Below are 15,013 nucleotides of genomic sequence, written 5' to 3'. Positions count from 1 at the left end.
TTTCGTTTAGTCAGTTTTTCTGCATTCTATTCCCGAATTTTTAACAAAGGATTTGCTTCAATTTCTGCTTTCATTTAAAAATAATGGGTTTACATGTATCACTAATGTTGTACGCTTAATAGTAAATAGAGAATATTTGATTGTTTTTTGTCATTTGTTTATATTTAAAGCCTGTATTTTTAATATTATAGGATTATTAAACTTATATTGGTGAATATTGGCACTTGTTGGCAGCTCGTGCATTTGAACAGCCAACGAGAGTAAATAATCATCAATATAAGTTCAATAACTCCTTTATTATGTAGTTAAAACAATTATTAGCTATATAATAAAATGATTTATTTCCACTCAGGAATTTAGATGCATTTTTTTTACAACGGATGCGAGAGGTTACGCGGCACTAAGTCAAAAGTTAAAAGAACTGATAGCATGCTCGAGTATTAAATTGAATCAAATATAAATCAAATATCGTTTGTGCAAATATAAAATTGAAAAAAAGGAAAAATAATTGTAAGCTGATCATCTGCAGAGGACTTATTAGCGATATTCAATTTCAATTTCGATTTTCAATTTTAAATAACTCGAGAATCTCGCTAAAAATACAAAATTGATTCTTAACTGAAATTTCTGTTTATACGGTTTTACATTACAGAAATCAAGATCCTTCCCATTTTTTTTTTATCTTTTATACTTTTACGTTTCTAATTCCCTTAAAGTATACTTGTAGAATTCTTTGCAAAAATTTTGGGTAGAGACAAATTTTTTCTCGCTTTTTTCGGGTAGTTGTCATCAAAAGAGCAATCCGGCCTTTGTCCTTTCTTGTCACATTCTTCGAACGACTTAATCAACATTTTATACTGAACTGAAACTTCCGTATGTTCTAGGCACATTGTTCCACCACCTCACTTACATTGCGTGTCCTGAAAAAAAAGATTGTAAAATTAAACTTTGTTTTCTCGCACCTCAATACTTCTTTATGTCTTTATAAGTTATATCATTTATTATACCCCCGGCTTGAAAGGTGGGAGGGTACATAGTAATCGGTATGTCCATCCGTCCGTCTGTCTGTTACGTTTTCGGTACCAATCTCTTATCCTCAACTCATATTATAAAACTGAATGAAATTTGATGAATCTTTTACAGAATCTTTAATATGTTGACGGTGCGACCGTTAGAGCGAGCACAGACTCTTCTATTTTTTTTTAAATTTAGATAATGCTAGTCAGACTGCAAGTGACATTTGGTGTGTCCAGACTCTGACATCATATGACGTCGTATGTAAGTTGCATTTCCAAGAAAAAAAAACTAAACACTTCTGAAAGTAAATGAAGAATATTTCGTTTACTATTTATCTTCAATATGTATTAAAAAAATCAAAACGAGAAACTTTTGTTTAACATTTGCTGTTATTCTCGCGAGAACGTAGCTAAAACAACTGATGCATTGTGGGTCCAAATTACGGCATCAAAAAATTTTAGCGAATGAATGTGCAGTAGTCCGAATTTTCTCTTCGCACAGGCGTTCCTTTAAGAGCTCGCAGTGATCGGACATTTATTTTGGGTTTTTGAGAATCACACAGACTTCCACATAGGCATATTTGTCATGAAGCGCTAGTGCGCTTCATGAAATATGCCTACATGACAAGTCTGTGTGAATCACACACCAATAATTCACACAAAACTTAAAAACATTTCTTAAGTATTTCGCACACACTATTTTTACAAGGATAGTTCTGAATCTAAAGCATACAATCACTCACCGCTCTGTTTAAATCCCCGATACATATCCAGTTTTTTTTTTCCGTCACTGCCCATTTTGAATGATCTTTCGAAGATCTGAATTCATAGCTATCATTGAAGATAATTTCTTTGACATTCCAAATCTAAAAAATAAACCTAAGCATTTTACATGTACACTATCATAGAGAAATGGAATGGAGAAGGCTATGAAATGTGATTATAATCCCATCTCCACAAAAATATGAAATATATATAAAAAAAAAGGATTTGTGTTAAAGACCAAGATTGAAAAGTCAAATGCTTCATATACATAATTTTGACAGGGACATTAGTTTTAAAACTACGTGTTTTTTTTTTCCAGAGGATCGGTCTTTAAGCCCCACAGTGGGATTTGAATCCCCGACGTTATATCAACTTCTTGTTCTGCGACCGGTAAAACCACTGCATCATGGGAATAAAAATATCAATAATGAATTATCAAATTATAAATGTACGAGTGTTGTCCGTAAAGTTCGTGGACAACATTGATAATTAATTACTGACAAACATTGATAAAATATATGAAACTATTATTTTCACTAAATTCATGCTTCATTTTATTAATATGCAAGTTTTCAAAAAAAGCAGAGCACAAATAGTTTTATTTTTATCAGATACAAAAAACACATACTCATACCCGGAGCACTAAAACGAAAATACTTGACGTATCCTGATGTCAAATGCTTAATACGAGTACATGCAACTTTTTTAACATTGTCACCGTTTAACTCAATACATTTCTTATATCGCTTTAACCAGTCATAAAAATGTGCACAATATGTTTAATTTCATAGAATAACGTAAAAAAATATTTTACAATGTCTGTCTCATATCCTGCAATCATCCTACCTCTGTCCGCGTAAAATCGACTTTATTAACAGAAATAACGGCAAAATCACGTTACAGAATTAATTTTTGACAGCACTGCAATCTCGGAATGGTGGTCTTCCTTCACGCATGTCATCCTGTTCCTTCTGTCTGAAAATTTCATTTTCAACTAAATACTTAAGTTCGGCTTTCGATACTATATTTTCCCGACTGTTTACAGCATTTATGGGTCCCTGTTGGTGTTTTTTATAATGTCATCGCAGAATTTCATCACTGCTCTCTGCTCCACCTTTCCCGAAAACGTCCTTTTATCGAACAAAGAGGATTCTGTCTTGATAGATTCTAACATCGATTTCTCAGTCATTTCTGAACTAAGAACGTTCAAATTTTGCCGGTTCCTAGTTATAACTTTGGTAAACATCATAATGAAAAAGGAATCCGAATTTCCGAGGAATTTTACATAATACAAATGAAATTTATTACGTGATACAGGTGTAATTTACTTTTTTTTTTTTATTTTGCGGTGCTCCGGGTCACCCTCCTAAGTCTAATAATGAAATTTAGAAATACCTGTCTCAGATTCTCTGATATCTTCCATTTGAAGCTCACCGGGATACATGTATCTCTTATCGGCACAAGGATTAAAATAAACATTGGAAATTGACAACTGATATATCAAAATGTCGAATTAAATTAAATGATAAAATTCTTGCAGGGTTATCTGGCTTATTATCTGTTTAATGTCATCTGTATCTGCGAGGTAGTAATTTTTTGAAATACTCATATGTTCAATTTTGAAAGATCTTTTCAGTGAAATAAATTTTGGCATTATTTGAAAGACAGGCAAAAAATATATAATATTATTTCTGATACAGGTATGCTTGAATGCTGTACAATTGAGCATAAACAGTTAAGATCCACAAGAATATAACAACTCAATATTCATACTTAATTTTCCTAAGTGTCCCGAATCCAAAATATATTCTTTTCTTGTGAGAAAGACTTTTTAACGATAATAATTAATTGTGGATTGTGTTTATTTTTTTTTAAAGGAGGAAAAGTCTACATTACGCATGCAATCGTAATTTTAGCCAATGTGTTCTCGATGATGACAGTGAATTGGACAAAGATGATTTATAATGAAGAGGAATCGAAGTCTATGCTTTTTGGGGTATTGCTGTGCAGTATTACCATAGGGATTATAAGTATTAGCTTCGTTTTATTGTCTGTACTCCGTGGTGAGAGCAATGGGAATAGGACAAGGCAAGCAGATTCCTTTTCAGAAAAAGTTAAAAATAAAGCAGGTGTTGGTTTTGGACTCCTAAATTTTGTACACTATGCATTTGTTTAACAAACATGCTCATGGAAATGATGAATGCACTGACAAAGGGCTTGGTATTGCTTATAATGTAATGTCAATAATATACACAGTTCTCCTTATATGGGGTTTATTTGCCTTTAGGTTATCAAAATGAACAACTGTTCATCACTTTTCCTCTATAGGCATACTGTTTGCCAATTTTAGTTTCTGGCTAGACACAATTTTTTTCAGAGTCTGGAGATATCTTTCATTACGAAAATAACCAAGAAAAACAAACGTAACCTCTCCCACACCACTGTGCAATTACACTGAAACAGCCACCAGTCTTATCTAAGATATTGACCCTCTGCTTGCTCCTTGCTCTGTTGAGTTTGCTATCATTTCCGTAGACCTTCTTTTTTCCACCCATGAAGAAACCGAATTAGATTCTGTTAATACAACCAGTCAGGATTCACAACGGAGCATAGAGACAGAGGATCTTATTGATGATAGTCAAAGACGGAATGAATTTACAGAAAAAGCCCCAATCCTTTTCTTTGTAATACTGTCATCATCTTTGATTATAATAGCCACTGTTAGTTACATAGTTACAGTGAAAGACGGCAGTAAAGGCCACGACATTTTTGAAATCTATATATGCTTTTCATCTTTGTTGAAATTTGCAATGTTTTGCTGCATAACAGCTTGTCTCTTAATGTCTTGGCGTTCGTTTGATTTCGAGTTTACCTTGGAAGGGCTTATTTTAATGTTAAGCTTTTTATGAATGTTGTGTACCACATGTTTTACTTATTTACAATATGGAAAGGCTCTAAAATGGAAAAAGATGATACTTTAGTAACATTTCTTGGAATTCCTTATTTTGAAAATATATTGAGTATTTTTCTTGCTGGTGAACAAACTGTTTTTATTTTGTCAATAGAAAACAGCAAGAAAATGAATGAAAATAAGTACAAATCTAAAATTTATTTTATTTGTGTACTTTTAAGTTTAAGCAATTTTGGTATTTGGGGTGGTGACTCCTTTGGTGAGGCAAAATTGCCTGCACTCAGCTTCATTGTAGAAAAATACTATAGCCAAACGTTTTGGATAATCTGCACAAAACTAATTCTGCCCTTTACGATTTTTTTTCGAATTCATTCAGCTCTGATGTTTCTTAAAATGTATGGAAAAAGGAAAGCTAATAACCAAACAAATCCTTCTTTAAATACCATCCCCAAAACTGCAAGCTCAGATTGAAATAGAAAATTAATAAAATTTCAATTCATGTAAATACATGGCTACATTAGAAAATGATTTGCTACCATTTTCAATATAGTAAACAATTTAAAATATGCTACATGTACTTCTTATCTCACTCAAAAAATACTTTTCAACCCTTTCTTCTTTCATGCGTTTTATAATCTTTTTAAGACGAAAAAAACAGAGTTAGAGTTATGGTAAGGCTGCAAGGGTTAGGGTTAAGCTTCTAGGAATAGCATCAGGGTTAGGTTTAGAGCTAGAATTAAGTGCTAGGGATAGCCTGCTAGTAGAAAGAAACAATTATATGTTATCATAAAGGGACGTTCCATAAAATGCAATTATTCGGGTACAGCAACTTATTTAAAGTTTTTGTACTGTACCAATCACAACTTCTCGAAACTAAGTGCATTTCTTGTTTATTTTCTTATCAATATAAACATAAATTTTAACTCTTGTCTGTGTTATCAATACAATGTAAAGGTGAAATCTGATTATTATATGACTTGGTCTGAAATGATTTTTTTTATTCATAATACAAATCGGAATTATTTTATATGGATGTTCATATTTACACCTCTTATCCTGTAATTATTTTACAAAGTATATGTACATGTATGAAGTGCAATATTCATTTTTACCTTAATATAATAAAAGATGATTTTGTAATTACTAGTATCTAAAGAATAAATTAGGAAGAAAAAAAAATTGTATATGAAGAACTGTATATTGTCAGAATTTTAAAAGATATCATCTTATAATCATGGTTATATCATATATTTATTGTCAAATATCGCAACTTCTTTTATTCATATTGCAAATCAATCTTATAATAAACAAAGAGATTGTAAATAAGCAAATTGACATTTATTACATACTCACACAACTTATCATTCACAAAATGTATGTTTTCTGATGTGTTAAAGAATGTGGCTTTGTATTACTCAACTTTCTATCTCTGTACAGTGATTTATACAAATAAAAAAAATGAAAATACAGATGCATTGACATCCTTTATACCTTGTTGTTAAAATATGATAAGAAACCAGTCCTACTTTAGAGGGAAAAAACATAGTTATACATGTAATTTGTACTTAAAAGGGAAGGACATCTTCAACGTCGCCTACACGGTAGTTTAACGGTTTAATGATATTTATCCCATTACCGGAGGTAACGTTTGAGCCCGCTTAATAGAAAAAAAAGTTGCATGCTAAATAAAACATGTGGGAATAATATCAGTTTTCAAGGAAATAAATTTATTAATCATAAATATTTCACTTTTATTTCGAAAAAAAAAATTCAGAAGTTATTATTGCTCAAAATAACTGAAAGCACGGATTTTCTTTGCTCTCAAAAAAAATGTTAAGGAGTTGCAGATGCAAACATACACTTCATCACATCTCATGCTTAGATAATCGTATGTTGTTTAACGTCTCTCTCGAGAATTTTCAGATGGAAATGCCACCACTTGCCGAGGGAGAGCTGATAATTTTTTTACATTACTCTGCACTTACGGCCAATAAGCAGGGATGGATCTTCTTTTCTGCCAACACCTACTGCGACAAGGGACCTTGTTTATACGGTCTCATTTGAAGAATCGGTCTTCACGTCCAAAAGTGGTATTCGTACCGGCGACGTGAGGATCAATTCCTCAATTCCTTACATTGCGACTCTGCAACACCATTAACCACTGCGCCACACGGGCGCCATACGTATCATATTAATCCCATATGTGTCATATTCATGGATGGCAGTTCCTGGACTGAAAGTCCAAGGATTACTATAGGACTTTTGCTAGAAACACTGACGTTTACAGTTAAGATTTACTTGGACATTTAAACCTGTATCATGTACGGGGAAACATAACTGATAAAAGATAAGAAAACTTTTCTAATAGCCATAGGTATGGTGTTATGAAGACCAGAAGTTAAGGTAGTCCGATCCTCAGGTTTATAAAATTAGCAATTTAGTAATCAAAAACTTTCATTAAAGTATCTCTGAATCCACAAAGTTATGCAAATTTATCAATTTTATCAAATTTTATCAATTTTATCTTTATCAAATGTATCCTCAGGTTTATAAAATTAGCAATTTAGTAATCAAAAACACTTTTTAAAGTATCTCTGAATCCACAAAGTTATGCAAATTTATCCACAGTATTTCTTAAATGTTAAAAGATTAAAATTTATCATATTATGTAGGGAACATTGTCAGATCTCCAATATTTTAGCAAAAAAAGCGAATTAAAATATCAGATATGCATTTTCCAATTGCAAATTGATTAACAAATATATTCTAAGTTAAAAAAAACAATAGGTATCCAGGCATTAAGAGAAATTGTCATGATTTTTATACTCATTTATGTATGCTATAATACTTAGTATAAAAGGATTTTTTCTATCATTGCAAGAAAACACAAATCACTTCTTATTTCATATCAGGGTATTAAGCATTGGTATATAAGGCTGGATTCCGGAAAATTGTATTTCTCTAGTCTGACACTGTTGGTTTTTTCCTTTTATAGGATAAAAATGTCAACTTTTATAGGACCTTTTCTAAGACTTCCAAAAACTTTAAATTTTATAAAGATGAATATAATGAAAATTGTTGCATGAAAAAAAAAATAATTTTCAAGCTTCATTTTAATGCATTTTAATTTAAATATGAATTTTTAGAGTTATTCTTCCTGGCTGAGGATCGGATATCCTTAAGAGTAGAGTAGTTGTCTTTTACTTCAAGGACACCTACATGTAATATGTGCGTTGAAAAAAACCATTATTTTCGGTGAATTAAATGTTGTTTTAAATATTTATATCGTAAAAGAGCTTCCGGATCCATACATTGTCCTAGTATAAAAGAAAGCTGTCAACTGAACAAAGTCAGCGCTCCTTACAAAAGTTCATAAAGCGACGTATTAAAGAAAATTCTATCCCAGATTCCGATTTTTCTTTCGTCTAGACTGAAATTCAAAAAGCTACATGTAATGCATCGAAGAAATCGAGCTGCATTTGTTGTTCACAATTTAGGATTTAACGGTTGCAAACACCCCTTTTACTGGCTCCGCTTACGCGTCGCCGGTAAAACTCAGTTTTCGACCGTTAAATCAGCATTTATGGTCGCAAATACCAAATTATAAGGCACTAGTTATTCCCTAAATTAAAATTTTGCTGTTTGAAAACTAATTAAACTTATTTTTATATTGGGGATCACACAATTCGAAGCTATAAAATAAACTATAGCGACAACAACACTTATCAAGCTAAAAACCATTGAAACAATAAAAATATGGAGCAGAGCAGAGTCGTTCCAATTTTTTTCTTATTTAAGACTCGTCTGTATAGTTTATAAAAGTCAATTTCAGTAAACTTGTATATTTCTTCCGAACAATTATGAGGTGGGACAAACTTTTCTCAATTTTTTCGGGTAGTTGTCATCAAAAGAGCAATCCGGCTTTTGTCTTTTCTTGTCACATTCTTCGTACGACTTAATCAAACTTTTATACTGATCTGAAACTTCCTTATGTTCGAGGCACATTGTTCCACCACCTCGTTTACATTGCGAGTCCTGAAAAAAAAAGATTGTTAAATTAAAATTTGTTTTCCCGAACATCGATACAAAAAAACAGGTATGTGTAGAAATGCATCAAATCCAACTACCTATTAGTCTGTATTTTTCAATTACTAGTATCTTGAATTTTCGAAAACCTCGAATTTTATTTATTTCTTTATTTATATATTTATCTATTTTTTTTATTTTGGCTATTAGAGATCGAGTTACAAAGGTTTGAATTTATTTTAAAAAAAATACACCAGCAGAATATTTGTATAATGCCGCCAATTATCGTTAAACAAAGTCTTTAAAAATTATATCATATATTTACATATTATTTATTGCGAAGTATTTCGCACACACTAACATAACGAGGATAGTTCTAATTTGATTACAACATACAATGACTCACCGCTCTGTTCAAATCTCCTATACATATCCAGTTTTTATTTTCTGTCACTGCCCATTTTGAATGATCCTTCGAAGATCTGAATTCATAGCCATCACTGAAGAGAATTTCTTTGACATTCCATATCTTAAAAATAATACACATTTAAATATACGAGTACACTGTTTCAATGCACATTTATTGTGATTGCAGTCAAAACAAAGCAAAAGAGTCTCCATATGGTCTATTTAAATCAAATTTAGTTCTCGATAATTTTCAATACACATGTATCCTCTTACAATGAACTACAAGTTTAATTCTGTCTTGGTAAGTGAATTGCTGACATTGTGTATCCAACAGAAAAAAGAAGGTATATTCATTATTAGTCTTAAAGTTGGAATAATATATGTTCTTTTAAAATAAAATGCAGTCAATGATGATAGAAAAAAATCTTTGTTTGTTGGTTTTCTTTCTTTCTTACCAGTCCTTTACTTAAGGATAAAAATTAACATCCCCCACCAAAAAAAAGCCCAAAATCAAAACAAAACAAAAAAAGAATAGCAAAAATAAGATCATTGCCATTAAAACAAGAAATAAATTAATCATTCATAAAATATGCATAAAAAATTGTGAAAGATTAGAAAACCAGATACACAATGAATAATCCATCCCCCTGCCAAGCTTAACTTTCAGTTTTAATGGCGTTCATAGAAAACGGATAGATAAATAAATCAATTTCCAAGAATTATGGACGCGCTATACGCAGCTTTAGCAATTAACCCTATTAAAGAGAAATGAAATTTAAACGATAATGGATTATGATTAATCTGACCCCACCCCATTATGATAAAGAGCAAAAACCGATTTGTGTTAAAGACCCATATATATAATGAAAACTCTAATGCTTCTTATACATGTATTGAGACAGGAACATCTCTTTATACGGTCTCATCCGAAGGACCGGTTTTCACGTCGTCAGATGGATTTGAATGTGCGACGTAAGGAACAACTTTTCGCTCCGCGACCACTGCGATAACATCAATAACAAATAACTGAATTATAAATGTATAATGAAACAAATTTATTCAAATTGATTAAAAAAAAGAATTTTCAACCTTGAACTGGTCACACGAAGAAGAAAAACTGTCTGAGTCTTCCGAACGCCATGTTTCTACTTTTAGATCGTCCATCAACTTTTCTGCAACAAGCTTTCGATACAAATCTGAATGTTAAAAAAGTTTAAGTTGAATGGTCATATTAGACCTTCTCTAGGGATAAGTCAGGTAATAAGACCACATTTACGGCAGTGCTTACCTCCTAAAAAGTTGTTTGATTTCCCGAAATATCTAAACGTTGTTCCTCCTTTTGATGTAAACAGAAGCTCTGTACTTGATTCGGATGATGCCCCAAACGTAATCTTCCCATCATAGATACACGGTTTAGTTATGCTGAAGGCCTCAACTATGTAGGAAAAATAAGATTATGGAAATCGGTTTTTTTATCCCCCACTTTCGCGAAAGCGGGAGAACATTAAATCTCATTCGTCTGTCTTGATGTAGTTCTGTTTTTCCGTCAAAAAAATTTAACCATGGTCATTTCTTTTCAATAAGAAGAGGTATGACTTTCACATTAAACATGTATTACCTTTGAGAAGACCTTTCGACATACATTTTAGTTTTTTGACCTGGCTCGTTAAATTGATCTTGGATTGGAATTTGTCCTACTTTTAAAGAACAGTTTACTTTTACCTAATTGGTCATGACTTGACTTTTAAATGAGAAAAGATAATACATTTATATTAAATCTATGTATTGCCTGTGAAAAGACCTTTCTAAAAACACTACGATTTTTGATCTCATGACCTTGACCTTCAAGTTTGACTCTCTTTTCAAAAGTATTAGTTCTGCTGATTGATAAGAATTTAGCATTTGACATGTGTATTACTTATGACAAGGTAGTTCCGAGCATGCTATGATTTCTAACCCCTTGACCTTTACGATTGACCTAATTTTCAAATGAAAGATTAACTTCGGTGATAACTTCTGAAGACCATGTGATAGGGCGTTCATATTTGACACAATATGCCATAAATAATGACATCTCACAAAGAAAAGACACCAAAAGTGGAGGACTTCTATTCTTTGAATTTGGTTTTTATGTTATGTATTAAAAAAATAAGCCTGAAATATATGTCCTGTTTATAAGTAACGTAATTTATACAATGTATAATAATCAATATTCCAATCTTAATTATTTTTATTAGAAGGGAGTTGGAGAGTTGAAGAATAAAACGTTTCTGTGTTTTGTAGACTAAATTTGTGTCCGCTAAATTAGGAATAACGGACTGGATTCCGAAAAGGACAACGTTTTAAATAATTCAAATTCTTATTTTTTTGTCACAAATAAATGCTAAAAATGAATACCAGTCCATCCAATTTTTTCGTCATGTTTCTTTCCTCAGTTCATTTTTCTAAATATATAACTTAATTTACTATTTTGGGATAAAAGACGTAAAATATCTGTACTTGTAAAACTTCTAAAGACTGCCAAATTCTGCATGACGACAGAGATTGTAAAATTTCTTAAATATAAATAGGACAATGGGAATGATTGTTTATTAAAAAAAAAATTTAAATCCATGTTTTTTTTTTAATTATGTATTTATTTACATGAACTTATATGTCAGGATATTTTGTCTAATTTTTTTTTTGAACGTACCATGCCCAGAGACAGTATATGTGTCCTCTTTCTGATGTTAGATGATGGGGTAATTGAAATCTTTAATAACTACAAATTTTATGTCTTTATTACGTTACCTATCTTGTCAAGATATTTTCTTTCAAATGTCATGCAAAGTACGGACTGTCCATTTTTAAGCTGACCAGTTCCATAATAGTACTTTTTCGGAATTGGAAATCTAGGAACGCTAGAAATTATCCAAAATCCTTCCTCGTTATTGAAAGCTGTTGCTCCTAAAATTAAGAATAGAAAATATTCTTCGTTATGTTGAAATGCAAAAAAAAAATATTAAGATATTAAGAAATTTGAGATTTTTTTTTTAAAATCCATGTTATTGTGACACATGTATACCCCGGTACATGAATATCTGTTTATTTGTAAACAAACTGCCAGAGCGGAACGTGGGATTACATTGTAATTAGTGTAATGGTGAATGGTAAAATATAACCTTTAAGGTGTCCACTTTCTTTGACATTTTTGCAGGTATTCGACTCAGGTGGCTGATCGTTATATATAGCGTGAACAGTAGATTCCTGTTTAAAAAAAGTAAACAAATATATTTTTTAAGGACAAATGATACAAACAAAAAATGGATGCCTGGTTATATATTTTCGGCCTAATTTCATTGAAAATAATGTTAATAATAAATTTCTAGAATATAAAGACTTTGTAACCTTCTTTGATGTTCAGAACTCTGCCTCTCTGACATCAGCCTTATTAATCCATGCAAAAATTTTTCACTTCAAATCTCTTTTTGTGAAAATTTGAATAAAAAATTAAAATTAACGCGGTGAAAGTTATTCATTTTACTCATTAAAACATGACTCAGGTTGTTTATTTCATATCCTTCGACAAAAGTTTGTTTGTATCATCTGCCCTTAAGGCAAATGTGCAATATTAAACTTTTTTAGTTAGAAGCAAGAATCCCAAATAAATCCCTTGACCCCAGGGCCATGAAATTCACATTTTTTGAAGAGGAACCCTTCCTCATCATAACTATACATTTAGCTTGTTTGTTTAATGCACAGGGGCAGAGAAGAAGTTTTCAAAGGAAATCATACAATTCACTACACAATTTATGTTGCCCCGCCCTAGCACTAGATTCCCTGACCGTGCGACCATGCATATCACAATTTTGGTAGAAAACTCGAAGCTTATAACATGCATGCCGATGAGGAAAGAAGATTTTTAAAGATTGCATTTATTTTAGTTGTTTTGGTCCTACCCCTCAAGCCATAGATGGACAGGAACCATGAAATTAACAATTTTGTTACCCATCACCCATAAATGCTTTTTTCAAAATTGGTTGATATTGGTTGAGCGGTTGCAGACACTGAGAGAGAAAGCTGAAAATGTTTAAATGATAAATGCAGAACGCACGACTTTGGACAAAAACAGATAGCAATAGGTCACCAAAATTTTCTAAGGTGAGCTAAAGACAAAAATCAGTTTCAAAATATAAAAAAGAGAATCATAAGTTTTATGGTATTATCATTAATTTTAAAAGACTCACGCCGCTGTATATTTGTTGAAGCGTGTGATTCAATGGGTTGTTAGCCTCTTTTGTGATGTCAGCGTCAAAGAATTTTAACTTTTTCGGATTAGAATTTGCATCTAGGCAGTAAAATTTTTCACCTCCCCTGACTTCTTTGTTATCCTTCTTTGTATTTGTTGGAATCTTGTAAAGGATGAACCTGTATATTTGTCAAACGAGAAATATACCTTTTTTTAATGGTTTGATATTTCATATTTCATAACTCTTTACAGCTTACTGAACTATAACATCTACATATACTTAATATTCAGATCTTAGAAATAAGACGTTACATTTTCCTTACAAGTATTTTATAACACAGTGTAATTTTTTTGGAAGCTTACAGCGTAGCATTGATAATTATGATGTTAAATTTCAATAAGATAACTTATTTAATAAGAGTTTAGCAAGTATTTCAAAATAGAAGGGAAATAGAATTGGCACTAAATTGAAGATAAAATATTCTTTTAAAAGTGTATGAAAAATGCGTGATTACGGGGAAACGATATATGCGTAACTTTGCGTTAGAAACAGGAAAAGGCACATTCCAAAACTGTACCTGACCACATTACTTACTTCCTGTTCGCACATACAGCGAATCCCCCGTCAATTCCTAAAAATAATTCATTTTATTTGATGACCGAAAATATTCTAAGTACAAACAAGGAAACGGTGAAATATTAAACTTCTTCGTTGAGTTCTGGGACTGCATGGAAAGGAAACTATTTTTTAAAGACAAGGATTAATTCTAATTTATAAATTTTCTTCTTTATTCTCTTAATTTATTGTTAGATATCTATCTGATATGCTATATTTAAAGATTCGTTAGAGTATGAATATCAGAGAAATTGCAAACATAAAAATTGGAATCAGAAGAGTGTTATTTTGATGTAATTTATTTCCACTCATTTGCTAGTGTTCAGGTCTTGTTCCTATGAATCAGACACCCTGAAAATATTTTTTTCAAGAATACTATTAGTATTATATCTCATAAGAAAAAAAATTTCAAAACCATCACGGCTAAGAAAGGAAATCAATTAAGATTTTTTGTATGGATTTATTATTCCTCAATGTAGAAATTGCAATGAACACATTTCATATTAAGCATTTCATGCACTTAAGATAATCATTCTCGCAAAGTAAGGCGTCAATCCTAACGTTGCAGGTTCGAGTCCCACTGTTGGACGTGGGGACTGGTCATTCGGGTGGGATCCTATAAACCGAGGTCCCGTGTCGCAGTAGGTGTTTGCAAGAAAAAGATCCCTTACAGCTACAAGACAGTAAGTGCCGACTATAGGACAAAATTTGCAGCTCTCCACTGGCAAGGGGTTGCGTCTCCTTATGAGTGATAAGTTATCGAGAGTGACGTTAAACAATTTACAATAAATCAATGAAGCAAGCAACTGCTTTTTTTTTTTTTTATATAAAAGCTTACCAATCAACCGCTGACCCGCTTGGCGATTTACACCCGAGGGAGTGGACGTATCCCGCATATAGAAGAAATATTACCAAGAATAATAAATACAAATGTGTTCTCATATTTCCGTGTGTTTCTGTACGTATACTTTTTTCCTTTCTATCATAAAACTTAATAGCTAAAGTTTAAGTATCAGTTACTGTTATTTTTATTTCTCTTTTCC

At 31.7% G+C, this 15,013-nt stretch overlaps 2 protein-coding genes across 3 annotated transcripts; one reads left to right on the top strand and one right to left on the bottom strand.

Moving 5' to 3' along the window:
* Positions 1-566: 566 nt before the first annotated feature.
* On the bottom strand, positions 567-14,966 carry LOC134262483 (plancitoxin-1-like). Of its 2 annotated transcripts, none has more exons than XM_062744879.1 (8): positions 14,809-14,966; positions 13,353-13,533; positions 12,288-12,372; positions 11,917-12,072; positions 10,415-10,561; positions 10,216-10,322; positions 1,760-1,882; positions 567-920 (listed from the first exon to the last, which is right to left on the bottom strand). In XM_062744879.1, the coding sequence occupies exons 1-8, from the start codon at positions 14,910-14,912 to the stop codon at positions 903-905; spliced, it is 921 nt and encodes a 306-aa protein (XP_062600863.1). In that variant the 5' UTR covers positions 14,913-14,966; the 3' UTR covers positions 567-902. The 2 variants fall into 2 exon arrangements, with proteins under 2 accessions (XP_062600863.1, XP_062600862.1); XM_062744878.1 differs by lacking the exons at positions 567-920; positions 1,760-1,882 and adding exons at positions 8,498-8,727; positions 9,125-9,247.
* On the top strand, positions 1,934-5,163 carry LOC134262476 (uncharacterized). Its single transcript, XM_062744863.1, has 4 exons — positions 1,934-1,952; positions 3,569-3,936; positions 4,100-4,159; positions 4,681-5,163. The coding sequence occupies exons 1-4, from the start codon at positions 1,934-1,936 to the stop codon at positions 5,161-5,163; spliced, it is 930 nt and encodes a 309-aa protein (XP_062600847.1).
* Positions 14,967-15,013: the final 47 nt, after the last annotated feature.

Source organism: Saccostrea cucullata, unplaced genomic scaffold (genome assembly GCF_032062105.1).
Source record: "Saccostrea cucullata isolate Sc308-1 unplaced genomic scaffold, CSIRO_AGI_Scuc_v1 ctg1586, whole genome shotgun sequence".
NCBI lineage: Eukaryota > Metazoa > Mollusca > Bivalvia > Ostreida > Ostreidae > Saccostrea > Saccostrea cuccullata.
This window is presented reverse-complemented; position numbering and strand designations above follow the sequence as displayed.